Source organism: Callorhinus ursinus, unplaced genomic scaffold (genome assembly GCF_003265705.2).
Source record: "Callorhinus ursinus isolate GAN/ISIS: 27379988/994484 unplaced genomic scaffold, GSC_fseal_2.0 scaffold13, whole genome shotgun sequence".
Taxonomy (NCBI): Eukaryota; Metazoa; Chordata; class Mammalia; order Carnivora; family Otariidae; genus Callorhinus; species Callorhinus ursinus.
This window is the reverse complement of record NW_027397075.1, coordinates 13,481,903-13,509,398: the sequence shown is the minus strand read 5'-3', so window position 1 is coordinate 13,509,398 and position 27,496 is coordinate 13,481,903. Positions and strand designations below refer to the sequence as shown.

Here is a 27,496-nt window from a genome sequence, read left to right as displayed (position 1 = left end):
TGTTTATCCCACCTACCTAGACAGTAGGTGGTTTTCTGTTTGGGACTACATGTAGTAGTTCTTGTAAGTCTCTGGTGACCATGGGATATGAGTTACTGCTGGGTTTCTACCCAGGAGTGAATCGCTTATGTCACAGAGTATGTAGATGTTCAGCTTTAAAATATTCTGCCACCCACTTGTCTAGAGAGCTTGCAATCTTTCCCCTCCCACCATCTACAGACTCATCTTGTGTATATCTTGCCCTGGTCCTAGGATCAGCCATTTCTCCAAGGGCCCTGATTCTTATCATTAGCTGATTCCCCCCCACACACACATTATAAAACATTCACAAAGGGGTGCCTGGGTGGCTCAGTCAGTTAAGAATCTGACTCGATCTCAGCTCAGGTCTTGATCTCAGGGTTGTAAGTTCAAGCCCTGCATTGCGCTCCATGCTGGGCATAGAACCTACTTAAAAAAAAAAATCACAAAAATTGAAATTTTGAAAGGATGAGATAAAGTAAAAATAAATGGAAACTCTACATTTTTTTTCCACACCCACTGAAGTAAAAGAATATAAAAGATTCTGTGTGAGACCACAAGATCTGTAGAGGGAGTCTGAGGGCTGGGAGTGGGGGAGGGAGAATGTAGCAGGATGAAGGGTTGTAAATATAATCCAAAACTGCCATCAAGGGTGGGTGCTTGGGTGCCATTTGCTACTATGAGGGGCCTCCAGTAAAGGTCCTCTGGTGCTGAGCCCGGCAGGATGCCTTCTGTGTCCCCCTCTCCCCCCTGCCTCAGTGTCTTAGGTTTGCATGAATGAATGTAACCTGAAACTCTACCCGAGAGGGACACTTTAGGTATGAGATAGTAGGAGGTGGCAGCTGCAACGAAGGCTATTTTGGGATGATGACACTCTCCTGGTTTCCTAAAAATGCACCAATCTCTAAAGAAAAAGTAACTTAATTTACTCTAATTTCCACACCAAAGGGCCAGCCAGAGTGAGTTTTGAGCTATAGCTCAAACTAGCGCTGAGGCTTAAGCTGCTAGCCTTGACAATCATGGAAGGAAGCACTTGGCGTTGCTGCCTAGGAAGGGGCCTCTTGGCCTTTTCTGGAGCTTGCCCAGGGCAGGAAAAGGCCATTTCTGCTGACTGTGATGGGCAGGCTGCTGGGTCAGCCATACAAAGGAATGTACCATAGCTAAAAACCAGCAAGGCACCGCTTGAGATTTACAGAACTCTCAGCACATAACCATTCCTAAACCAGCACGGAAAGACTTGACCAGACTCTAGAATGGCTTCCAGCAGCGCATGGCTAGGATGACCGCAGCCCTGCCTGAGAAAGCTCAATGCTGCAGGGAGAATTTAGTGTTTGTTCCAGCCAACAGCTGACCTCCCTTTCTTAGAGCATTTACTAAAAAGGGTTTATTATTGTATGTGTCTCAAAACCGAGAAGCATCTGTCATGGGAGAGCCATTCTTTTGGAGGGACCTGGCTTCTGTCTCCCTTCTCCGTGGGAGGATAGACTGCTGACTTCCATACCTGCCAGTGACACACCTCCTGGCCTGGTCACACCCCCACGGACCCGCTGTCTGTGATCGTTCACGACCCTGACTCTAGTGGGTCTTGCGCTCCTCCTCCCTCCTCCCTTTAAAACCCCAGTCACCTCTGCACAAACCCGACAGCGCTCAGTTCTTTCCCCTGCTGTCAGCAGTTACTGAATAAAGCCTGCTTTCGCTGCCTTGACGGATGTCTGGCTGTTTGGTTTTGACACAGCATGGTTTTTGTCCTCTCTGTTTTTATATTGAACAAGGTATGCGTCACAGAGGGGGCAGGTCGGCAGCATATGCTATACTCCCGTTTTTGAAACAAAATTCAGAACAGGTGAGTGTCGGAGGCCGGACCGGGCGCCGGGCCCTCGCGCAGACAGCTTCAGTTTCCCCACGCGAGACGCCGACTCGAGGGCTCGTGGCCGTCCTCCTCGCGGGCCTCACCGCCCCGGCTGTCCCCGCGCACGATGCCCACTGGCGGGCGCCGGGAGAGAGCCGGGAAACCGGAAGTTGAAATGAGGCAGCCGGACGGGAAACGCGGGCACACCGGCCAGAGGCAGGCCGTCCAATGTGACCCTCCCCCCTCGGCGGGGCTGTCCCTCGGGGGGGCGCGGACGGGAGCGCGCAGCTAGGGGCGGGGCCCTGGACTGGCGGATGGGCCAGGCCGTCGGGCGCCAGCCAATCACCGGTGGCTCCCGTGGGCGCGTGGGCGGGGCGGCGTCGCTGCCTGGGCGACGCGATGCAGCGTCTGTGTTCGGCCGGCTGGGGGCTGGAAGGCGGTGACTCGTGGGCGTGGGGTTCGTGGGCCTCCCGCGGCCGGGAACGGTGGTTCGTGCGGCCGCCTGGCGTCAGGGCACGGGGCCTCGGGCTTGCCGCTGGCCGCGGGGGCGTCCACGCCCTGGTCTCAGTGGCCCTGAGGGTTCTTAGTTATTTGCTTTTAAAAAATTTGTATTCCTGGGGCCCCACCTGATTTCCCCACCTATCTGCTTTCCTTTTTTTTTTTCTTTTTCCGTGGTTAGCATTTGCTCTGCTGTTTACTCGATTATCCCTGTTTTTCCTGGCCTCTCTCACATTCCTTTATTTCTCCTTATCTTCTCTCCTTCCTAAGGCTAGATGAGAGTTCTGCATTACCCTGTCTCCAGCCTGGCTGAACAGCCGTAATTAGTACAAGCTTTCTTCCCTTTCCTTTTTAAACATTTTTTCCCCTTCTTACTTCAGGTGGCGCCTTTTTCTAGTTCTTATTATTCTGATCGGTTTTGTGGGACCGGAGTCAATTCTCAGGCCAATGTCTGAAGGTAGATCATGGTTTATTAACTGAAGGTGACCTCTTCTTAAGCTCAGTGAAGCCGCCAGATGCGGGAATGTTTGCTCGGTCTGAAGCCCAGATAAGCGCCTCCATCCGTGATAGTTATCCTTGTGACAGGCTCCTGAGGTGAGTACATCCCCGAACTGGTGCCCCATGAGCTAGACAGCAGGTGTTTTCTGCTGAAGTTGTATGGAGTTCTTAAATTTTTATTTGAATCATCAACATTTTAAAAGTTCGGATATTTCACATATAAATCTAATTCTTTTTTTTTTTTGGCGTCTCTTGAAAAATCCTCAAGCTTTGGCAATATTGAGCCCCAACTGCCCCCTTTGAACAAAATATGAATCCTTGAAACCCCTGCAGCTCCTCCCCCACTACCATCTTGCACCCAAGCCACTGGTCATTTGTGGTGCTGTCTGTTTGCTGGAGTCATTTAGGTTTTTGATCTCTGCTTTCCCTGGTGCCTTTCTGCGGTCTTTTAGGGACTGCAGTTCCCACACAGCAAATGTGAACACCCTTTCTCCTAGACCTGCTCAGTCCTAGAGCCAGCCCTGGAGGTGTTTCCTCTCACCTCCAGGAAGGGTCTAATGTCTTTCATATAGTAGGTGCTCAATAAATATTTTCTGAACAGTTAAATAAATGTTGAGACTTCATTTGGTTTAGTTTAGGTGATCTCGTGGTGGGATCCAAACTGCTGGACTTCCCCAGCATCCCTGAAGTGGCCCCTTTTGTCTGGTAGAGAATCATTTGCCCAAGAATCAGGACACCCCCACTGTATTGGGACTCGGTGCATGCCTAGAGCTGACGTGGGCTGAAATGGGTCACCACAGGAGTGAGTCTCCTTACTCTGGACACTGGTCATGTTCCTTGTTGGTGGAGAAACATTCACAGACTGAGTAGTTAATCTTTTTCACAGCCCCCTGTGACTTCTCAGTTTATAGTTCTCTGGCTTGACAATCGTATTGACTTTTGCTACAACTTTGGACATCCCTCTTTACCTTGAGGATTAAAACTCCTGGAAATACTGACCAGAGGCAAACCCCAAGGCTAATATTTTTTGTTCATCAAAGTGACAGTAGGATAGATCAGAATCCTAAAACATGCTTAACTCCAAAAGCAGAGTTGCAAATTCAGAATGCTGCAGGGGCAAGTGGGGACCAAATGCAGCTACATGAGAGCAGCCTCCGAATGTGGGGAATATGAGTGCAGGGTTGCCTGATGTTCTGATTTTTCAAGAAAATCGATTTTATGAGAACTTTACTAATTGTTAAATGTTGGAAAACTAAAGTAGTTAACCCCCTGTGGGCCCACACAGCACACCTGTAGGCCGGCACAGGGCCAGGTGTGCCTGTCTTACTGGGTGAAGAGTCAGAGGATTCTGATGACTGGAGGCCACGGGCATGGGGAGGTTTCCTGGAGTCTGACTCCAGAGCTGGCCCCACTCGTCTCCTGAGACCCATCCTCAATGCCCTGCTCAGGGGGGAGATGGGTTCTTCAACCTAGAAGTGAAGCAGTCTCAGCCTCCATTTTGGGAGCCTTGGTTCTCAGGGCCCAAAGGGAAAGCCAAGACTGGGAGATGGAGTCTGGGACCCTATTGACGACTGGGTCAGACCCCGTTACCCCTGTTACACTCCCCAGCCTTGAGACGGAGCTGGGGAGGAGGTCTAGAGGAATCAGATTGGCCCGACACAGGGGTGAGGGTAGGGGGTAGTTCCCAGGCCTGTTTGCTAAATTTGCTCTGAGGGAGAGAGAACTCCACGCCAGTCTTGGGGAGAGCCCAGAGGACCTGCTCACCGGCCTGGGGGCCTTAGGTGAAATCCAGGAACGTCTCCACGGAGACACCATAAGACCTTCAGAAGCCCTGTGTGTCAAAAAGGACCATCGTGCCCCTCCACCCAGAAAAAGTGCCCTTCCTTCTGTGAGAACAGTTGCAGTGCCCTGTTTGAAATGTCAAATGTCAGAATCCTTGCACAGAATTTATTTCCCCATTTTGGCGTCCCTGCTTTGCTGGCATCACAAGTGCATGCCAGGTAAAGCGATCGTGAGCAGGCAGCGCAGACCTAGGACTCACCTCCCGGCTGAGAGCAGGTGCAGCACAGCTCAGGACCCCAGACCCGGAACCCTCGAAGCCGGGAACCCTGTAGGGCTGCAGCTGCGTGGGGAACGGGATCTGGGAGGGACTTCCTGTTGTCCCTAATCCCAGTCTCCACCCGGCTCCCCGGCCCGGTGCAGGCTGTGGAGTCTCCCTTCCTGGGGGGAGGGGGCCCCCACCACCCGAGGTGCCCCCTCTGCCTCCACCTCGGTGAGAGGGGCATTGGGAGGGGGCCTGGATCCCGAGATCCATGTGGGTGGCCGGCTGGCAGGAGGGGACGGGGTCAAAGGTGGAAGGCTTCAGGCTGGTGGGGAGAAAAGCGGGCCTGGACCCAGGTTCGGGAAGGGGAAGGACATGGTCCGTCCAGGCCCCTGAGCAGGATGAACCTGGCGGGTGGTTGCAGCTGCAGGCCGCTCAGTTTCTGGATCCCAGGCGGGGCTGAGTCAGGTCGAGCGCAGGGTGTGTGTGTCCTGGGCCCGGGAGACAGTGGGGCGTCAATTCTCCCGCTGAGCTGGCTGTGACGGGTGTGGCCACACCTGTTTTTAGGATCTCTGCAGACCTTTTGGCTCCTGATGGCAGGAGAGACAGATTCTAAGTCAGCCCTGGCTTTCCCTAACTGGGCTGCTCTGAGATGCAGAGTCCTGGCTTAAGTGACAAAGGGGACGATACAAAATAGCATTCTGTCAAGCGAGGGACCAAAAACCATCATAGAGAGTGAAGTCACTGGGAGGCATCTGGGAGGCTTTATTTCTGATTGGGACCAAGGATGGGTCTGGTCCTGCGTGGCAATTTTCACAGTGCTTTAGAGGTGCCCAGCAGACGCTGGCTGATTTCTTCCTGCTCTTTCAGGCTCCTGGCCAGAAGCTGGAGGGGGTTGGCCAACAAGAGGGAGAAACGACTCAGCTGTGCTTTCTACCTCTGACTCAGAAATGTCTGCAGACGGTGGAGGCACCCGGGTTGCCCAGGACAAGGAGCGAGCCCGAGAGGTATGGACGGGGTGCTGGGTGAGGGACGCATGTCCTGGAAGGACTGAGAGCAGGAGGAGATTTTCAAGGCAAGGAAGAGTTAGGCTCGCCAGGGTGCAGGGCTGGTGGAGGGGGGTGATGGCAGGTGTTGAAGAGATGGTGGTACAACAGGAAATGCCTTCCACCTGGGAGTCGACAGCTACCAAGCTGCTCCGCCGCTTTGCCTGGCAATTTCAGTCGTCATTTGGCCAAAGGCCATACGAAATAGCAAGGAGGCTGCATGGGGGTCCTCCTGGTGGGGTTGCTCTCTGAACAGTGCCCAGAGCACGCAGGGAGGCCTCAGTTTACCCTCCCTCTGCCTAGGACCCCATCTCCACTCTCTCTAGGTCTAAGCACCTAGTCCTTCATGTACCTGTTGCCCATGTGTGTAATCACAACCGGGGGGGGGGAGGGGCGGGCAGAGCCACTGGGCTTGGAATCAAAGGAATATGAGTCAGCTGCAGCCAGGTATGTGCCTTGGGCAGGTCCCCTGCCTCTGGGAGCCAGGAGTGTCACCTATAACATGTCTGTCACGGGCCTGCTGTTCCTACCTGTCTCATCTAGGTGGTTGGGAGGCTCAGAGCCTCCCTATTATATTGTAACATAAAATAACACCCACAGCAACTAGAACCTAGGTCAGAGAAACCTACAGCACCTCAACTAGTAGTTCCAGGGGTTGTAAGTTCAAATACAAATCAAGTGCAGATCTTCCTCGACTTGTGTTGGGGTTACATCCTGATAAACCCATTGTAAGTGTAAGAAGTCGAAAATGCATTTAACACACTAACCTACTGAACATCATAGCTTAATCTGCCTCCCCCAGACGAGCTCAGAACACTAACATCAGCCTATAGTTGGGCAAAATCGCCTCCCACAGAGCCATTTCATACTGAAGTGCTGAGCAGTATCTCATGTAATATAGTGAATACCGTACTGAAAGAGAAAAACGGGATGGCGGTCAGTCTGTCGGTCGTTTACCCTCGTGAGCGCGTGGCTGACGGGGAGCTTTGGCTCCTGCCCCCACATCCCCAGGGAGGACCGTGCTACAGATCGTTAGCCCAGCGGAAGATGCAAATTCAAAATTCGAAGTACAGTTTCTACCGAATGTGTTATCACTTTAGTGCCATCGTAAAGTCGACAACTGGTTAAGTTGAGCCGTTGTAAGTCAGGGACCGTCTGTATTAATTGTTCCATTTTCGTGCCATAGACGCACAAAGGAGTGTCAGCTTTGTTTGCTTTCCCTTCCGTGACCCCTTGGTAACACCCGATGGGCCTCACACGTCCCTGACGTTCTCTGCTACTGTTGGATTCTGTTAGCTCACACAGTAGGGTAATAATAATAATTATTGGCACCACTCTGTGTTTATCCAGAATGTTCCAGAGTGCGCAGCTCTTTCTCACAGGTTATCTGTGCATGAGGCAGAGCAGCTGAGTCTCAGAGGCTGCCTGGCCCAGGTGGCTCCCTGGCCTGAGGGTCTTTCCCTCTGAGACCCTAATAACATAGATGGTAGGTGGGGGGTGGTGGAGGGAGAAGCCTGGCCAGTCCCTGTGTTGTGGATGACAGGGAGGCCTCACCAGGGGCCTCCCAAGGCAAAGGAAGTGACTTTCCCAAAACTCTTGAGGTTTGTGTGAAGGCGGTGCCTGCTCCAGGTTGAGCAGCTAGTGAGGGGCCGGCCTGGATGGCTTGGATCTGAGTCCTGGTTGCCTGACTCCAAAGCCCCTTTCTCACCGTCCCAGGGGCTGGAGCTGAGGCTGGTGTGAAGAAGTGGGGACTGGGTAGGAGGACCCTGGAAGCACCATTGTGGTGGGTGGTGCTGCAGGGGTGAACCAGGAGGTTTTTCTTCTGTCTGACCGAGGTGGGCGTGGGCCTTGGCGCAGTTGGCGGTGCCCTTGGGCTTTTTTCTCCAAACCCCAAAACTCCAACTTCTGTGACCAAATTGAGTCAGGCTGGAAATGGCCCAAGGCCACATGATACCTCCCTGTCATCTCCAAGAAATGGTGGCCCTGGGGTTGACTTGTGAGTCAGATACCCTTGAGTTCCACCCTTGGCCGAGCACTCATGGGATCTGTGATCTAGGGCCGTTGTCTGATCTCTGAGCCCGGATACATCAGTTTCCTGTGTCTGTGTAACAACCAGAATTTATTCCCTCAGTTCTAGAGGCCAGAAACCCCAAATCACAGCACTGCGGGGGCTCCCTTCCCAGCCTCTAGGAAGAGGATCCTTCTGCCTCTCAGTGTCTGGTGGCTCCAAGTGTCCCTTGGCTTCACCCCAGCTCTGACTCCATCTTCACGTGGCTTTCTCTGTGTTTCCATGTCTTTTCCTCTTATAAGGACACCAGTCATTGGATTTAGGACCCAGTCTAAATGCAGGATGATTTCATCTCAGGATCCTTAACTAATTACATCTTCAAATAAGGTCATGTTCTGAGGTTCCGAGCAGATGTGAAATTTGGGGGGACACTATTCAGTCCACTGCACTTGGTTTCCTCAGTGTTAAACGGTAACAGTCCACACTGCTGTGGGTGGTACGAGGCTGGAATTGAGAAGGCATCTACTCTGTGGGCACCTGGCATGCCTGCCCCTGGCCCGACCTCGAGCCTGCCTTCCCTTGCCGCCGCGGCCTTGTGGAGGCAAAGCAAAGATGTGCGGGTCCCCAGGCCAGAAGAGAGCAAGGCCAGTCCTTCAATCTGTGCTTTGCATTTGGGTGTGTGTGGCCCCTGCCAGGACCCTCAGGTGTGGAGCTCAGCTGAGTCTCCCATACTCTGCCCGGGTGCTGATGGGGGCTGTCATTCCAAGGTTCCAGGTCATGAGCATCCTTGTCAAGAAATGCTTTCTGAGTCGGAGGAGATGGTGCCTTTGGGAGCTGCTCAGGAGTCACCCCACATCAAGACGGAGCCGGAAGAGCCACACCCTGAGGGGGCATCGCAGGGGGATGGGGCTCCAGGAACGCCAGGCTGGGTGTCCCTAAGCCAGGGCTCGAAGGAGAAAGCTCTTTTCCTGCCTGGTGGAGGTGAGGAGAGGGATGGAGAGGGACGTGGAGAGATGCACTTTGTTGGGTGGCAGCTGTGGGGAGAGGTGGAGGCTCACAGCATGGGGGGCGGCGCACAAGCTCTCCTGCCATGGAGCTGCCCGGATGTCTGCCCACCTGCCCCTCAGAGGCCGCTCCCGCACAACCTTAGAACCTACTGACCCTCTTATTGGGCCAGGTTGGGGGTGGAGTTTGAGGCAGCTGTGGTGTCCCTGGTAAGCCAGGCATGGTCTGCTCAGGGGGAGCGGCGGGGCCCAGCACGGTGAGGTGTCCGCCCTGAGGCCCTCTCTCCGCTCTCAGCCCTCCCCTCCCCCCAGATCCCCGGGCTTGCTCGCGAAGGGAGGACCAGAGACCGGCAGATGGCTGCGGCACTGCTTACAGCCTGGTCCCAGGTGAGCGTCCCTGTTCAAGTGCGAGGCTGGAGGAAGAGCACAAGGATATGGAGAAACGGCATGTCTGTGCCTCAGCGTCTGGATCTGAGCGCCGGACCGAGGGTGGGGGCCGGAGGGGGGCGCGTGGAGAGCCTGAGCTTTGGTTGTGGTGCTGGAAAGGGCCCTTGTCTTTGTCTTTTATTTTTATTTATTTATTTATTTATTTTTAATTTTTTTTTTTTAAGATTTTATTTATTTGACAGAGAGAGAGACAGCGAGAGAGAGGGAACACAAGCAGGGGGAGTGGGAGAGGGAGAAGCAGGCTCCCCGTGGAGCAGGGAGCCCGATGCGGGGCTCGATCCCAGGACCCTGGGACCATGACCTGAGCCGAAGGCAGACGCTTAGTGACTGAGCCACCCAGGCGCCCTGTCTTCGTCTTTTGTTTTCTGTTGTACACAACTGCTTTGTTATTGCCCGCCCCCCGGCAAAAGTCACCCTTGGGCGGTTGTCCTGCTTCACCATCAGACAAATTGGGAGGACAGGCCTTACTCGGGGCAGCAGGTTGGAGGCTGGGGAGGGGTCGCCCTCATCTTGGAGCCATGTGCCCCTCCACAGTGTCCCAGCGTGCCCTGGAGAGTGGGCATTGTGTGTTGTTTCAGATGCCAGTGACCTTTGAGGATGTGGCTCTATACCTCTCCCGGGAGGAGTGGGGGCGGCTGGACCACGCGCAGCAGAGCTTCTATAGGGACGTCCTGCAGAAGAGGAACGGGCTGTCCTTGGGTAAGGGCCCGAGGTTGTGCTGGGGTGGCTACTTACTGGGGCCCGGTGCCAGAGGTGGGGCCATCCCGCCGTCCCCTCCTTCCAGGGCCCAAGTTCCTTCTCATCGTTCATGTGGGCCGCTCTCTTCTATAACACCTTCCCGGTGGGGGACGGGTGCTCTGTGCTGACCTGGGGCCCGCGAGCCAGATGTGGCTGCTCGGCACCGGAAATGTGGCTGGAGCGCCTGAGTTCATATTTCATTTCCTTTTACCCGGCTCAAGTTTGAATTGCAATAGCCCCACGTGGCGAGTGGCTGCCGTGTTGGGCAGTGCTGGCCTCGAGGTTCTGCTCCCCGGCCCTTCTGTTTAGTCCGCTTCTCCCACCGTCGCGCTCCTCAAAGTCCCACCTGAGAGGTGTGTGCGCTGAGAGCTTGGCTGCAGATCGGGGATGCCTGCCGGGGGTGGGGCGCATGGGTGCCAGCTAATCTCTCTAGGCCCCCAGACCCTGAGCTGTCACGTCCACCCTGAGGGGCCTGTCGTTTTTTTCAGAGGGGCCTTGGCCCCCTCATTGTTTCTCATGGTAAGTAAAGTCCCAGCACTCCGACTCCTCCGTTTCAGACCCTGCTTTTGTTGGCAGAATTTAGGAGGTCTTGCGGACAGCTCCTGGTGCTCATTCCTTCATTGCCGTTCATTCATGTGTCTGGTCTGTCTGTCTGTCCGTCCATACACACCAGGGGCACACTTGCTAGTCCAGGGAGCCAGGGGCTTGGTCATTCCACCCTTGACTTCGGTGGTGGGCCTTGGAGTCAGGACAGCTCACTCCTTTAATTATCTCAGGTTTGCTTACCACCCATCCTTAGCACTCCCCAGGGCCCAGAGCGGCAGGTCCAGGCAAGTCCCGAGAGATCAGAGGGAACTCAGCTCCCATTTGCAGCCCCACAGCAAGCCTCACAAATGCCCTAAACCTGCTGGTGGGTCCAACACATTCCTTCCCTCCTGCAGGGTATGGATCAGGGCATGGAGGCTGGGGCCTCTGCTCTCTTACTGACTTGACCAGAATCCCCAGGCCCTTGCCCCAGGGGACTTGGCCAGTGGGCCTTTGGTCCCTGACTAGGTGGTCAGCACCCCTGGCCTCTTCTCCCAGGCCCTCCCACTGGGCTTCGTTGCACCCACTGTCCCTCCCCCAGGAGCCCTTTTTGCCCCTGGTCTGGGAAGGTGCAGGACTGGAGACATTGCTGGGCTCACTGCTGGGGGCCTGTGTGACAAAGGGGGTTGTCGGCAGCTGACCTCACCCGGCCCCTCTCCCTTTGCTCTTGTGGCTCCTTCAGGGAAATGAGATGGAGCCCAACTCAGCCCCGAGGAGAGTAGGTCTGGCAGTTACCCTACAGTGTGCTTCCCACAGAGGGCTGGACACCTGACCCCAAGCGATTTTTCAGCTTATGTCGTTTTACCCCATGTTTGCAGAGCTGCCTCCCCACTTCTGCCTCTTCACTTGGCAGGTGGGGGTGGGGGTTGTCTCCTGCTGTGCAGCCTGAAAGTTCCACAACTGAGTGCAGCATCTCGTCTCTTTTTGGCCAGGATTTCCCTTCAGCAGACCTTTCTGGGCCTCCCAAGGACAGGGCAAGGGTGAGGCCTCGAGCTCGTGCCGACAGATGGGAGATGAGGAGGAGAAGCCAGGTGCGTGCAGAGGTGGCAGGTGGGTAGGTCACTGTCACTCCCGGGTGCCCTTTGTCAGTGCAGGCCCTCTGTTTCCGGGGGTGCAGACGTGTGCCAGGGGCAAGGCTGCCGGCTTCCTGTCCTCTGCCGGGCAGGGGGGGTGGTTTTTCCTTCCAGGATCCTCATTCTTAACTCCATTTCCAGAATTTCCCTGGGTCCCTCATGGAAGTCTCTCTCTTGCTGGAAACTCTCTTTCTCCAGGAGCCACTGAGATGGGAAAGGAGGAGCCAGCCCCATCCCTGGTATCCCTGGCAGCCCTTGGGGATGTGAAGCCTTTCAGAAGCAGGGTGGGGAGAGCCCAGGGAGACATCCTGCAGTGCGGGCAGCAAGCAGGCAGCGGCCAGAGCTCGGGGCCAGCCAAAGACGATGGGCAGCCAGGTCCCCTGGAGGAGAGGCGGGCGAAACCGACCCCGCCCGACACCAGCCTCGAGAAGGCCCAGGAGGGCCACCTTCCAGAGAAACCCAGAGAGGGGCGAACGGGCAGCCCCGAGCGCAGCGAGGAGGGCCTGGCCCCCGACGGTGACGCCAGCAAGAAGACCTACAAGTGCGAGCAGTGCGGCAAGGGCTTCAGCTGGCACTCCCACCTGGTGACCCACCGGCGCACCCACACGGGCGAGAAGCCCTACACCTGCACGGACTGCGGCAAGCGCTTTGGCCGCAGTTCGCACCTCATCCAGCACCAGATCATCCACACGGGCGAGAAGCCCTACACCTGCCCCTCCTGCTGGAAGAGCTTCAGCCACCACTCGACGCTGATCCAGCACCAGCGCATCCACACGGGTGAGAAGCCCTACGTGTGTGACCGCTGTGCCAAGCGCTTCACCCGCCGCTCGGACCTGGTCACCCACCAGGGCACCCACACGGGCGCCAAGCCCCACAAGTGCCCCATCTGCGGCAAGTGCTTCACGCAGAGCTCGGCCCTGGTCACCCACCAGCGCACCCACACTGGGGTCAAGCCCTACCCGTGCCCCGAGTGCGGCAAGTGCTTCAGCCAGCGCTCCAACCTCATCGCGCACAACCGCACGCACACGGGCGAGAAGCCCTACCACTGCCTCGACTGTGGCAAGAGCTTCAGTCATAGCTCACACCTCACCGCCCACCAGCGCACCCACCGTGGCGTCCGGCCCTACTCCTGCCCCCTCTGTGGCAAGAGCTTCAGCCGGCGCTCCAACCTGCACCGGCACGAGAAGATCCACACGACGGGGCCCAAGGCACTGGCCATGCTGATGCTGGGGGCGGCGGGGGCGCTGGCGGCACCCCCGCCTGCTCCCACTTAGGAGGCATCAGGGCAGCGTGAGAAGGGGTGTGGGAAGGGAGCGGGAGGTGCTGGCATGGGGTGGGGCGTGGCAACACAGGAACTAGGGCGAGGCGCGGGCACGCTAGCTGCAAATTAAAGGCCTTGGAATTCCAGCCACCACTTATGTTCTGTCTCGTGGGGCCCTGGCGGTGAGTCCGACTGGGGGGCCTCCAGGGTCAGCCACGTCAGCATGGCTGAGGCATCCCTGAGTCATTGCTGTCAGGGCTTGGGTACTCTCTTTCCCTGCCTTGACCTGACTTGGGGCCAGTCCAGAGCATCCGGACCCTAAGTTTACAAGCAAAGGCTTCTGGGCACAGAGGTTTCCAAACCTGAAGCCAGCCAGCCACTTCTGAGACTGTGGATCCCCCTGGAGGGGTGGTCTGCTGCTGCCACCACTGCTCCTGGCCCCAGGGACATTGCCCCCTGAGCCCAGGACCCTCCCTTGGCTCTTCTTTTTGGGAGCTGGAGCAGGGTTGAGCCAGCTGGGAACTCATGTTCCTTGTCTGCGGCCCTCCCTGTCTCCTGTCTCAGGCACTGGAGGCCTGTTTTGTGACTGGACATTTTCCATGTGTTTCCACTGGGGCCCGGCCGTAATCCAGTGAGGATTCCTCCTTTACCAGGGACCACTGCCCCTCCTGGTGCCTTCTGAGGCTGCAGTCAGCTCCTTCTGGTACTCTTCACCTCCTTGGCATCTTTGTACATGTCCTTTATAATTTGCCCTACCTGCCCCTGTCTGGCTCTTTTAGTCTTGGCCTTCTGCTTTTTTGACCTCTGTATTTCTATTTCCCATTCTCTTTTTTTCCTGGGGAGGAATGGGCTCAGCCTGCTTATTATCCAAACCTTGCAGCTTGGCTCTCAAGATGACACTGGGTTCTGACACACCGACTGACCTTGAGGACACCTGCATGTGGGCGGCTGTTGAGACTCCACCTGCCTCCCTGAATCGGGGCCAGCAGGGTGGCTGCCGCCCTGGCTGGCTCCTGGCTCCCAGGGGAGTTGGAGCAGGAATGGGGACTGACGATAGTAGTAGCTGCCAGTCAAGGGGCCAAGTGCCATGTATATGTCACTTCTAGTCTTCACAGCTCTGAGCAGTGGACCCCGTCCCAGTCTTATAGATGAGGAAACAGCCGAGAGGTCCAATAACTTAGCCAACAACCAGAGAGATGGAAGCTGGGGTTCAGGTCCAGGGATTTTGTTGTGTAAAGAATACCCCTGCTTCCATGCATCCCAACGACTACTGGCTGGCTAATGCATGTTGTGAGGTGGGGCTGTCCAAAAAGAGTAAGACAGACTGTAGACTTGACCTTCAGGGCTGCTGGACTCAGCCGGAGATGGCGAGTCGGGGACCAGGTCATCAGCCAGATGCCAGGAAGCTGCGGACTAGTGGGAGCCCAGGCAGAACTTGGTTGTGTCTGGCAGCTCTCCGTGAGATCTAGGGTTGGGTTGCTGGCCGGACTGGTTGAATTAGATGGCTCTTGAAGACATGAGAAAGCAAGCTGTTTCTTCCCTTCAGCTTGTCTTCATGGCTTGGGTCACTCAGTCAGAAATGGGATTTCTCAGCTTGGCTCAATATAAGGGGCTGAGGAGGGCTTGTTCACATAAAGCAGGCTTGCAGCTTCCAGGAGCTTGTTTCCTGATGAAAGAGGCTGGAAGGACACTCGTTAAACTTGATACAAGCTTAGCACATTGGACTATTTGCACAGTGGTGATTCATTTGCTTCCTTGGGCTTTATAGCCAGTGTGCCAGGACTTGAACAGCTCCAGAGATCTGTCGAGTGAGCCAGGGCATCGTTTAAAGACTCCACTCTGGCCTCTGAGGAACTCTGAGACCTGGAGAAACTGTTTCCCCTTTTCATAGCACCGTGGAGAGGAACATGATTCCAAGGGCCCCATGGGTCTCAGTCCACTTCTGCTTAGAGACCCATCCAGAGGCCACCATCCTGGGATCGAGCTGGCGAGAACATTTTTTGACTGGAACTTGGCAATTTAGGAAACATTTGACAAGAACAACTAAGACTGCGGAGGTAGTGGAGATGTCGTGGAAGGGCCTAGAATGTGAGGCTGAAGGGTGTTCGTGACTTGGTGGGTGATGGAGAGGTAGCTGACTGGGAAGGGGGTCGCCAGGGAAGGGTCTTGGTGTCTCTGGCCCGCTTCCTCCTGGCTTATGCCACACCTGGCCTCCCAGCCTCCCGGCCTTGGAGGGCCCCCACCTAGTCGCTCACGCTTCATCTGCGCCTGCGCCGTCAGAGGGAGGGCGAGGGTGAGGGCGGAGGCGGGGAATCGTCGCTGCGGGCTGCCCACCCGCTCCCTGTGCGGCCCAAGGCACGGCCCAGGTCCCTGTTCCGGGGGCCGAGATCCCAGCTGGCCCTGCTGCCCTCCCCGGGCCGAGGGCGTCTCCCGCACTTCGGTGACTCCGCCGGGTAGCGAGGCCGGGCGCGGGCGAGGGCGTAAGAGGGCCATCCTTATTAAGGGGCCTCGCAGCGAGGAGGATGGGTTTCCGGCAGGCCCCTCCCACCAGCTCAGACCTTAGCCAGTCAGGGGGCGGGGCGGGGCGAGGGGGCGGGCTGCAGCAGAACCGGCCAATCACGACCCTTTTTCACCCCACCGCTCCCCAAGGGGCAGGGTTGCCCGGCAACATCCGAAAAATCTCCGCATTGACGCTTTCCCTTTTCCCCTCTGCCGGATGGCCGTTGCTGAAGGGACCAAGGATGGGGGCCTGGACTGCTGACCTCGCCACCCCCCTAGCCTTCACAGCCGGCCCTGGGCCTACTACCGAGATGCCAAGCCTCCTGCGGTCCTAGAGGGGCCGCGGGCGAGGGCCGGACAGCCCGGGCCAGAGCCGCTTCCGGTTTCGAGCTCCCAGCCCCGGCATCTCGTTGCTGGCTGGGAACTCTGGGAGCCCGATCCCGGCTTCCACCTATGGCCCCTGCCCTGGAGCTCAGCGGGCGCGCGGACACCTCCCGCCGGCGCTCTAGGACCTTCCGAGCCCCGGAGCAGGGCCTGACAGTGGTGCTGGGGAGAGCCGGGCGCGGGCGCGGGAACTGTCTGGAGGGAGACGCCTCTTGGGGGCGGGGTGAGCCGGGGAAACTGAGGTGGCCATGGCGGGGGGAGGGAGGTAAAGGGCAGGGAAACGTTAAGTAGGGGCTTTGCAGCATTCACTCATTCGTATTTCAAACACGAAATGAATGCCTGCATTCCAGGTTCTTTGCTAAATGATGAGGAATACGCGATGACAAAGCCAGACAAGATCCTTGCCCTCACGGGGTTCCGGTCTAGTGAGGGAGACTGATAAGCAGATAAGTGACACAGACATTGCTTTCAGGTAGTGACAAATACCAGAAAGAAAGGAACGTGTGAAGCAATGGAGGATGTTAGGAACGGACTGTCAGAGAGGGCCCCTTCAAGGCGGGAACATTTAAGCTGAGACTTGGAGAATGACGAGAAGCCGTTTTACAAGGATTTGGGGGCAGAACCTTCCAAGCAAGGGGAGCAGAATGAATAAAGGCCCCACCATGAGGAAGAGATTGATGTACCAGGAGCTGAAATGACACCTCTGGTGGCAGGTGCCTGCAGAAGGGGAGGCTAGAAGGTGAGACTTGCCAGAGGCTGTGGGCTGAGGTTTCTCCTTGGTATATGGTGGAGAGTGGAGAAAGGAAGGTTGTGAAGATGATCCAACCTTCCTCATCCTCACGCTCCTCTGCCAGTCTGTGGTGTGTGGTCAGTCAGGCTGCCTTGCCTCGGTTGCAAAGACAGCACTCCGTGGCCTGCACCTCTGGCACCTCCTAGAGCGCCCCAGTTTTTCTCTTTTCAACTAACAAAGTTCGAGGCTAGTCTTGAAGATTAATACTACAACCCAACAGGCCACTGACCAGAACAAGCTGGACTCAAATGTTAAGGGGAAAGTGGAAAAAATGCCTGGAGGGCCTAAATCCGGCAGCTTCTCATGTACCTTATGCTCCTGTGGGCATGCCCCTGTGCCAGGTTCCTGGCGATACCCAACTCCCTGGGACTAGTCACTCTTTATTGAGCACTTCCTAGGTGTTAAGAGGTAGTGCTGGGCTCGGTGGTCTTCTTGTATTCTCTCATTTATTTAATCCTTATAACAGCCCTGTGAGGCAGTGGATCAGTTAGGATTACAAATAACAGAGATCCAAAATAGGATCTTTTTTTTTTTTAAAGATTTTATTTATTTATTTGACAGAGACACAGCGAGAGAGGGAACACAAGCAGGGGGAGAAGGAGAAGCAGACTCCCTGCTGAGCAGGGAGCCCAACTGATGCAGGGCTCTATCCCTGGACCCTGGGATCACGACCCGAGCCGAAGGCAGATGCCCAATGACTGAGCCACACAGGCGCCCCCCAAATAGCAGGATCTTAACCAAGATGTATAAGTGTATTTCTCAAGATAATATGTGCAGGTGGGCTGCAGGTAGGCAGCCTATGTCAGGATTGGTGTGGCAGCCCTAACCCACAAAGTCAACAGGGACCCAGGCTCTTCCTAGCCTGCTGCTCCACCCTTCAAGTGCTATCTCAGGATCCCAAAACAAGGAGTAGGATTTAACCATACATGCTGATTTTTAAAATTTTAATCAAACGGGAATACTACGAACAACTTTATCTTAATAAAAAATTTTTTTAAAGATTTTGTTTATTTGACAGAGAGAGACACAGCGAGAGAGAGGACACAAGCAGGAGGAGTGGGAGAGGGAGAAGCAGGCTTCCCGTGGAGCAGGGAGCCCGATGCGGGGCTTGATCCCAGGACCCTGGGACCATGACCTGAGCCGAAGGCAGACACTTAACGACTGAGCCACTCAGGCGCCCCTATCTTAATAAATTTTAAGTTGTAGATGAAAGGGATGATTTCCTAGAAAAAACTACCAAAATTTAGTCAGGATGACATGGAAATTCTGAATATCTAATATCCCACAAGAGAAATTATAAAAATAAATATTTTTATGTTCTATTTTTTAAAGCTTTATTTATTTGAGAGAGCACAAGTGGGAGGAACAGAGGGAGAGAGAGAATCCCAAGCAGACTCCATGCCAAGCGCAGAACCCAGTGCTGGGCTGATTTCATGACCCTGAGATCAGGACCAGAGCCGAAACCAAGAATCAGTTGCTCAACTGACTGAGCCACCCAGGTGTCCCTTATGTTCTTCTTCTTCTTTTTTTTTTTTAGATTCCATTTATTCATTTGAGAGAGCGAGAGAGAGAGAGAGCAAAAGGCGGGGCAGGGGGAGAGGGAGAAGCAGACTCCCCACTGAGCAGGGAACCCATCGCAGGTGGATCCCAGGCCCCTGGGATCATGACCTGAGTGGAAGGCAGATGCTTAACTGACTGAGCCACCCAGTTGTCCCCCTTATATTCTATTTTTTTTAAGATTTTATTTATTTATTTGACAGAGAGATACACAGCGAGAGAGAGAACACAAGCAAGGGGGAGCTGGAGCTGGAGAAGCAGGCTTCATGCAGAGCAGGGACCTGACGTGGGGCTCGATCCCAGGACCGTGGGATCATGACCTGAGCCGAAGGCAGATGCTTAACAACTGAGCCACCCAGGCGCCCCTTTATATTCTATTTTTAATGAAAAAAAAAAACAACAAAACTCTTACTAGGTAGTAATTTAGTTAGGGTATACACTCTGTTTATAATAGAGGTTCCCAAAATAGCAGTGGCTTAAACATGGTACCCATTTCTTTCTCACATCACTGTGTGGGTATAAATCCAGGGCCAGCTTGGTTGCTCCACAATCTTCAGGAATCCAGGCACTTTCTGTCTTACTGCTTTGATATCTCTGAGTGTTACTGTCATCTGCATGGTTCACACCACTACATCCAAATTTCTGTTAGCAGCTGGGAAAAAGAGAATACGAATACAGGACCCACCCCTTTCTAGTAAGATACATACATCACGTCTGCTCACATCTCATTGCCTTCAGTTTAATACATGGCCATGCTTAACTGCAGGAGACGCTGGGAAATCCTTACTCTTTTTTTTTTTTTTTTTTTTTAAAGACTATTTGAGAGAGAGACAGCATAAGCTGGGGTGGGGAGGGGCCGGGGAGAGGGAGAAGCAGACTCCCTGCTGAGTGGGAAGCCTGACATGGGGCTGGATCCCAGAACCCCGGGATCATGACCTGAGCCAAAGGGAGACACTTTAACCAACTAAGCCACCCAGGCACCCCTACTCCTTATTCTGAATGGCTATGTGCCCATTGAAAAATTCTTACTATAGAAGGAGAAAACTGAAAAAAAGGGGAGGGGGGCACCTGGGTGGCTCAGTTGGTTAAGCAACTGCCTTCGGCTCAGGTCATGATCTCAGGGTCCTGGGATGGAGCCCCGCATCGGGCTCCCGGCTCCACGGGAAGCCTGCTTCTCCCTCTCCCACTCCCCCTGCTTGTGTTCCCTCTCTCGCTGTCTCTCTCTCTGTCAAATAAATAAAATTAAAAAAAAAAAAAGAAAACTGATATTGGGGACAGCTAGTAGTCTTTTTGCTGCAAATGAGAATAGATGCTCCTTAATATGATCATGGATATATATCAGGGACAAACAATGGATAATTGTAAATCATTAAAAGTATTTTCATTAAGCAAGACAATAATACCTGTTGTCCTCAATTTTTTACATCGTTTAGAGAGTTCTAGACTGAGACTAAGGAAATAATGAGTATAAATTCTGGAAATGAATATAAATTTTCTGGAAAGAAAATTTTGACTTTCATTATTTCCAGACTAGATTTCCTAGAAAAACAAACCAAAATACTTTCAGAAAGAATGCTTCTCCCTCTAACCCTACCCCCTCTCATGTGCTCTCTCTCTCTCTCAAATAAATAAAAATCTTAAAAAAAAGAAAAGTGCTATTTGGTGGTCAGTTTCAATGTCATCGTATACAAATAACTTGTCATCTACCGGCACTGCCCAATCAAATATATGGTAAGTGTGCCACTTATTAATTTATTATTTCTCAGCCTACAATACACACATTTTGTCCCGCTTTGTGGTACTAGAGCCTTTCTCCTTTGGTAGCCAACTTGATGTTCGTCTTTGCCAATAGAGGGGGGAATGGAAGAACACTGTAAGTCCACACCTAGAAAAATAGACTTTCAATTTCCTTTTTCTCTGTGCTGTTCTCCATGGGGCCAGTAGAAGGAGGGGAGGGAGCCCAGGAGCATCCACTTCAGCAGTGTTCACAGAGAGGACTCATGCCCTCCAGCAAATTGTTCAAACAAATGCTGGAAGCTGGGTGTTTGTATAAATGACTTGCAAATACAGAAAACTGTAAACAGTCTAAATGTCCAAGAGTAAGGAACTTTAAATAAAATATGGAACTTCCATACTATGGAATACTATGTAGCCTGCAAAACAGATGCATTTTATTTATACATGGTGATATAGAAAGATATCCTTTTTTTTTTTAAGATTTTATTTTGGGGGGCACTTGGGTGGCTCAGATGGCTAAGCATCTGCTTTTGGCTCAGGTCATGATCCCAGGGTCCTGGGATCCAGCCCTGCATACAGCTGCCTGCTGATGGGAAGCCTGCTTCTCCCCCTCCCTCTACTGCTCCTCCTGCTTGTGCTCTGGTAAGCAAGAGCGCACAAGCAGGGGGAATGGCAGGCAGAGGGAAAGGGAGAAGCAGGCTCCCCGCCAAGCAGGGAGCCAGGTGTGGGGCTCAATCCCAGGACCCTGGGATCATGACCTGAGCTGCAGGCAGACGCTTAGCCGACTGAGCCACCCAGGCGCCCTAGAGATATCCTTGATAGACTTTTGAGTCAACAAAACATTACTTACATAGAATTATTCCAAATTTACGTAAGAAATATTCGTAGACGTAGAAGTGTAAAAACAGACTAAAATATTAATAATACTCACTGTGTGGGAAACAAAGGCAGAAGAAAAAATTATTAAATTTACTTTAGATTCTAGAGCCCACTGACAAGTCCTTGAAACAGGGAGAGTGGGCGCCTGGGTGGCTCAGTTGGTTAAGCGACTGCCTTTGACTCAGGTCATGAGCCCGCAGTCCTGGGATCGAGTCCCACATCGGGCTCCCCCTTCTCTGTGGGGAGCCTGCTTCTCCCTCTGCCTGCCACTCCCCCTGCTTGTGCTCACTCTCTCTATGTCAAATAAATAAATAAAATCTTAAAAAAAAAAACCAGGGAGAGTGACGTTCCGCTAGGGACTCAACTGCCTCAATGTAAAGACTTTGCTAAAGGCAAAAGGCAATCCTAGCCTGAGCCCCCCTCCCCCCGCCCAGGATCCTGTAAGTCTACCTTAACATATAAAAATTCCTTTGAGAACTTCCTTTATCTCTAAACCCCCCAAGGTACATGTTGGCAATCATCCCCCAAGCATATGGCCCTCCGATATACATCTGAAGGGTCTCATGACCAAGGTTTTATTAGACGGTAATAAATGACCTTTTCCCAACAATAGCTGGCCCTCTCAAGTTCCTGGAAACCTTGCTTCCAAAATTCCTTACAGACTTACGCTATCCCTAACCACCTCCCAACTTGAAAGTATGTAAGTTCGTAATGGGCCACTCCTCATGACCCCGGTGCAGCTCTTTCTGCCCACGGGTCCTGTCTGTGCTTTAATAAAATCACCGTTTTGCACCAAAGACTCAAGAGTTCTTTCTTGGCCGTGGGCTTCAAACCCTAACATCTTTCCTATATCACTCACTTTGGAATGACCTTATTAGGAATATATTTTTTTACCTCCAGTTATTTTTGCCTTCAGTTAGTCAACAATTATTGTGCCAGGCACAAATCCAGATGCTAGGAGTGGGGCAGTGAAAACGCTGACCTCACGGAGCTTACAGTCCAGTACTAGGGAACAAATATTACATAGGTGCGTCAGGTAGTGATAAAAGGAAGAAAAATAAGGTAGGGCAGAAGTATGGGGGGGGGGGGGGGGTGGGCGCTGTTTATATAGAGTTAGGAAAAGCCAATTGGAGGGAGCGACTTTTGAGCAGATCGAGGGTGCTAGCTTTGTGGATATAGATAGCTTTATAATTTTCCATACTTTCTTAATTTTTTCTACACTAGGCATGCAATACTTGCATAATCAAAACAAAAAGCGATCTCTTCATATTTCAGGAAAAGATCTGGAGCCACAGATCTGCAGGTAGAGAAGTAGAGTGTGGGAGCAGGTACAAATGCATGGAAAGGAGAACCCAGAGCTCCCCGGTAGGGAGCCCGCCGCCCCGCAGAGTAAGCTGCTGGTGGGAGAGAGGGGGCTCCCCAGGGTCAGCGTCCCCGTGGGCCGCGTCCCGCCGCACGACCTCGGCCGAGGTGCGAAGAATCGCCACAGGAGTCTCCGCGTCCCTCACTGGACTGCATTTCCCAGGAAGCTCCACGCCCCGCTAGGAGGGGCTAAAGACTTTGGCGGGGGCGGGGCCAAGAAGCTGGAAATGAGTATCCCGGGGCCGAGCAGCGCGCTGGCTTTCAGCCCTCCGCCCTCCACCTACTCGAGGCATGAACCGGGGGCGGAAGGAAGAGTCCGTTCTCAGCGGATCCCTTCCAGCGTATGGGGACCTCTACTCGTGGCTGGGCCAGACGCCGTCTCGGCCCAACAGACCAGCCTTGGCTTTCCCTTTTCGCCCTTCACGGACCAGCAGGGCAGAGAAATCTGAAAGAACGAGTTTAGAAGCGAACCTCAGTTCGGGGGCATAGGTAGGCGCCGCTGCCTCCTGATTGGCCAACTCTGGGAATTCTCCCCGTTCATTGGCTATCCGTCAGGGAGAAGGCGGACTCAATGGGCGAAGGGTTTTCTGGGGCGTGTAGTTCGAGTGCTTGCTGCGGCGCATGCGCTGTGTTGTTTCCCGGCGAGCCGCGCGCGAACTTCCGGCGCGGGGAGCTGGCGGCGGAACTAGGAACGCCTGGGCGGTTGTGGGCGGTGTGTATCCCGGGGGCGGGACCGGCGACGCGGAGCTCCGAGATCGAGCGCTGGGCTGAGGGCGGCAGGGGCCAGCACCCCGAGACAGAGGCCGAAGGGGGCGCGCGCTGCTGGGAAGTGCTGGGGGTGGGGTCCCCTGCTCCCGCCTTGCCAGCCCGCCGCTTCTCAGCTGCGCGCAGGCGAGGCTGCTGGGGTCGGTCCGCGTTCCCGCTCGCCGCGTCCTGCCGAGCGACCCTGGTGAGTCCCTGGTCCTCTCCGAGCGGAGCCTTCTCCTCGGTCACTGGAGGATGCGAATGGAGCGCGTACCTTTCAGGGGTGTTGTGAGGCGTGGAAGAATAAAGTGCTTAGTGTGTAGTAGAGAAGGACTGGAAACAAGCTGAATGCCTCACTCGGGTACCTGTTAAGAAACTGGAGCGCGTCCACACCGTGGAATCTCCCAGAGTGGCTAATGAAGAAGCATTGTTAGGTGGAAAAGCAAGATACAAAATAGTATGTGCAGTAAGACCTCATTTATGTAAAACACACAAAAACACTTGTTTTTCCCGTTTCTATGGATACATTTTCAGTGAATGGACAGGGAAAAGTCCAGGAGGTCACATGTCATACCGTTTATGCGGGGGGGGGTGTGCAACTGCATTTGGAAGGAAGTTTCTATTTTATGTGTTTCTGTATTAAGTCCCCCTGCCTTTTTTTTTTTATTATTATAACGGTCTGTGTCACTTTTTTTGTTGAAACAAAAGAGAAAGAAAATTTCAAAATATATACTTTTCAGGACTATTGTAAGGAGTAGCAATGTAAGGTACAAATATGTGTCACTCATTCGTATGTACCTGTGGCTAAATGGCTTAGCCTGGTGTCTGTGAGCTCTTTGTTGACACCGCAGGGCCAAAATGTGTTTTGGAACTCAGAAGTTTTAGATTTGAGGAAGGTAATATGGTACACATGGTATATCAAGTAACTCTACCAGCGGAATCTGCAGCAATACTCAATAATCAAATGTATTAATTACGTTTTCTTTTACTGAAGTGTAATACGCATACAGAAATACACATGGTAAGTACAGCTTAGTGAATATTTACAAGCTGAAGAAATACATAAATATTTTTGCTGTAAAACATATGAACATTTATGTTAAGTGAGATAAGTGGAGACTATGAATATGCTCACATCAGTAGGCCAGGTAGTAAAAACCTGGCAGTTTGGGATTTTAAAGCTGAGGATAAGGGGCTGTAGACCTGTATTGGTAGTCGCATGAGCAAGGCATTATGGGAGAGCCTAAAAAACCCTTCAGGGCCAGGAAAGGACAGGAGCAGGCTGGCCGTGTTTGCTCATTTACTGCCCCCCCCTCCTGCTTTTTGCTCTTTCCCCAGGAATACGTGTCCAGATGTCCACCTGGCTGCCACAGGGGATCCCTCTGGGAGACTGAAGGGCGGGCTCCCAGGCCAAGGTTGAGGCCATCCAGTCCTGAGCTTTAGGCCAGGGGAATGGCAGCACCCCTGGAGCCTCAGGATGAGGCCCCTGGGGAGGGAGAAGGGCTGCTGATTGTGAAGGTGGAAGATTCCTCCTGGGAGCAGGACTCTGCCCAGCAAGAAGACAACAGGGATTCTGAGGTCTGTCGCCAGCGCTTTCGACATTTTTGCTATAGGGATGTGGGCGGGCCCCATGAGGCCTTCAGTCAGCTCTGGGAGCTCTGCTGCCGCTGGCTTCGGCCGGAGCTGCACACCAAGGAGCAGATCCTGGAGCTGCTGGTGCTGGAGCAGTTCCTGAGTGTGCTGCCTGGAGGCGTCCAGGACTGGGTTCGAGAGCAGTGTCCAGGGAGTGGCGAGGAGGCCGTTGCCTTGGTGGAGGTCCTGCAGAAACAGCCAGTGACAGCATGGCCACAGGTGAGGGTCCCCTCCCACACCCAGAGGCACCTGGCTGGCACCTGGCTGAAGAGAGGTGGCCATCTCCATAGAAACAAGTCCTCCAGGGGTGGTGGGGATGCAGAGCCAGAGGGAGCATCAGCAGGAGCGCATCATAACAGGTGTTGCCTTTCTGAAAGACACTGTCCAAATGAATCTGGTTTCTTTTTGGTGGCTTTGGAGGGCAGCAGCAGGACCAAAGTGGACATGTTTCAGGAAGGCAGTTTTAGCTCCACACTGGTTATGCAAATTTTTTTATGTTCTGTAGGCCAGGCCCTGGGGATACAGTCATGTGTAATGAGAGCAGCAGAGTAGGTATGAGAAGGTAGCTGTCCATGTGAACCCTGCTCTCTGTGGATTCTTGATCCTGGGGAAGGTGCTAATGAGTGGCTGGGGTGTGGAGTTCCACCCTTGGCATGAAGGTCTGCCCCCACACCCCCTTACTAAGTGGCTCTGTGATTTGGCCTTTGGGAGCTGTTCTTGCCTCATGCTTGATCAGGGAGTGTCCTTGGGCACACAGCACTGCCTGGTGTCACCTTCTCCTCTGGATATTTCTGGGACCCCATGTGGATCTCCTTCCCCACCCCCCTGCATCCTGAGGGACATGTCCTATGTCTCCTTCCCAGGGATTAAGCTCTGTCTCCCCCATCTGGTCTCGGTGCTGATGAGCATGTTGTGGTTCCTGCACAGGAAGTGCCCTCAGAGGACGTGGAACCTGAAGCTACAGTCCAGGGACCCCAGGCCAAGGGGCTTCCCATGAAGGTGGGGGCACGAAGCTGGCCACCTGTACCTTGGGAGCAGCACAGCCATGGTGGTGAGTAAGCCTGTAGGCACAGATCGCTGGGCAGGGGCTTGGGTCCTTCCAGGGCATTGCCCTCAGGGTAGCAGGAAGAGTATTTCTTTCTTTTTCTTTCTTTTTTTTTTTTTTAAGATTTTATTTATTTATTTGACAGAGAGAGACACAACGAGAGAGGGAGTACAAGCAGGGGGAGTGGGAGAGGGAGAAGCAGGCTCCCCGCTGAGCAGGGAGCCCGATGCGGGGCTCGATCCCAGGACCCTGGGATCATGACCTGAGCTGAAGGCAGACGCTTAGCGACTGAGCCACCCAGGCGCCCCAGGAAGGGTATTTCTGTTCTAGGAAGCCTAGGAATGTGTGTGCGTGTACATGTGTGAGAGCTTACTCCTGGCCTGGGCTGGTCTCTGTGAACCTCTGTTCTTTTCCTTCAGCCCAGCTTCCTGCTCTTAAAGAAGGGAGTACCAGAGAGACAACCGGTACCTGCTTTGCCTCTGAGGTCCATGTGAGTTACCAGTCCGTTTGTCCCCTCTGAGGCCCTCGCTGCTGTTGAGTCCCGAAAATGGGCCTTGTCTTTTCATCAAGGCCTCTTCCATCCATCCTGGTCCTGCCTGGACCTACCCTGTTCCCCATCCCAAGGGGGAGCCCAGAGTGGCAGCCCTGAGCCAGGTTGTGGTTTTTTTTTTTTTTTAAACCTCATTCTAGGGACCTTTGACATTTGGAGACATTCCCTTCTATTTCTCCCGGGAAGAATGGGGGTCTCTGGACCCTGCTCAGAGGGAACTCTTTTGGGACATAAAGCGAGAGAACTCCCGGAATGTTGCCCTGGGTAAGCAGTGGGTGCCCTTGGGGTCCTTGGCTCCTCTGAACTGGAAGCAGCAGCCTTCTTGGGGGTCCTGGTGACAGAGGGTGGGCGCAAGCTGGCCGTATACCCCTGTATGTCCCTGCTAGAATCCTCAGTCTTTCCATCTCCTCCTTAGCTGGCTGGAAAGGGCTTTTGCTGGGTCTTTTCAAGAGCCCTGGGTGATTTTCCCTTTGTGTCAGTGTTCATTTTTCTTTGCCTTTGAGTGTGTGTTACCATAACATGGGTGCTTGCAATGTGTCAGCACTGTGCTGAGCTCTTATACAGGCATTTTCTTGTGATTCTCAAAACCTGCCGCATAGAGGTGTAGTTCCGGTGCACACACGAGGGATCTGAGTCTCAGAGAGGCCAACGGACACTGAAGGGGCTGAGCTGGGACTCTGTACAGTAGTTGTGAGGCCCCCTTAGCCCCACGGAGAGGGGTTGACAGAACACCTGTTGTCCGTGTGCCAAGGCCTGGGCTCTGCTCTTCGGAGGCCACCCACCTGGAGCTCCTTTCTGCGCTACAGCCTTTCTGAGCACTGTCTGGGGATCATCTCATTTAATCCACATGACACAGTGGGCAGGCTAGGATCATCCCCTGTCCAAATCTCTTGTTAAGTTTAAGGGACAAAAGCTTGTGGAATAAGAGCAGCCACATTGGCTGAACCCATGTAGGTTCTCAGTTTCTGGTAAGAAATACTGAGGGTTTGGATAACTTACAAACTACCTGAATTTATTCAGTTTTGGAGTTTGAATAGCCAAGGTTCAGAGGGTGGGACATGGGATGCCAGTGTGGACCCCAGGGTGGAAGTGCTGGGTGTATAATTAATAAGCGTCTATGCAGCGTGGATCAGCCCAGCTGGACCCCATGCCTCTGCCTCTGAAGTGTTTCTCCGCGAGCATTTTATCATGTCCCTATTTTATGGGCAAGGAAACTGAGGCTGGGGTCCTGTGCTGCCCTGGGCTTTCTGG

At 53.7% G+C, this 27,496-nt stretch overlaps 1 protein-coding gene across 8 annotated transcripts in view; it reads left to right on the top strand.

Moving 5' to 3' along the window:
- LOC112828375 (zinc finger protein 213-like) overlaps nt 1-27,496 on the top strand; it is a 44,345-nt gene that overhangs the window by 15,132 nt on the left and 1,717 nt on the right. For 3 of the 8 annotated variants that reach the window (XM_025877382.2, XM_025877383.2, XM_073899621.1), the window contains 7 exons: nt 2,746-2,959; nt 5,775-5,911; nt 8,726-8,939; nt 9,258-9,349; nt 9,988-10,108; nt 11,665-11,763; nt 12,004-13,216. In XM_025877382.2, coding sequence (XP_025733167.2) covers nt 5,855-5,911; nt 8,726-8,939; nt 9,258-9,349; nt 9,988-10,108; nt 11,665-11,763; nt 12,004-13,079 — 1,659 coding nt within the window. In that variant the 5' untranslated portion in view covers nt 2,746-2,959; nt 5,775-5,854 and the 3' untranslated portion in view covers nt 13,080-13,216. Of the gene's footprint in view, nt 1-2,745; nt 2,960-4,878; nt 5,136-5,774; nt 5,912-8,725; nt 8,940-9,257; nt 9,350-9,987; nt 10,109-11,664; nt 11,764-12,003; nt 13,217-22,788; nt 23,224-24,356; nt 24,870-25,577; nt 25,702-26,114; nt 26,186-26,385; nt 26,510-27,496 lie in introns of those variants that run through there. The other 5 variants (XM_073899623.1, XM_073899622.1, XM_073899624.1 and 2 more) reach the window with 4 other exon arrangements.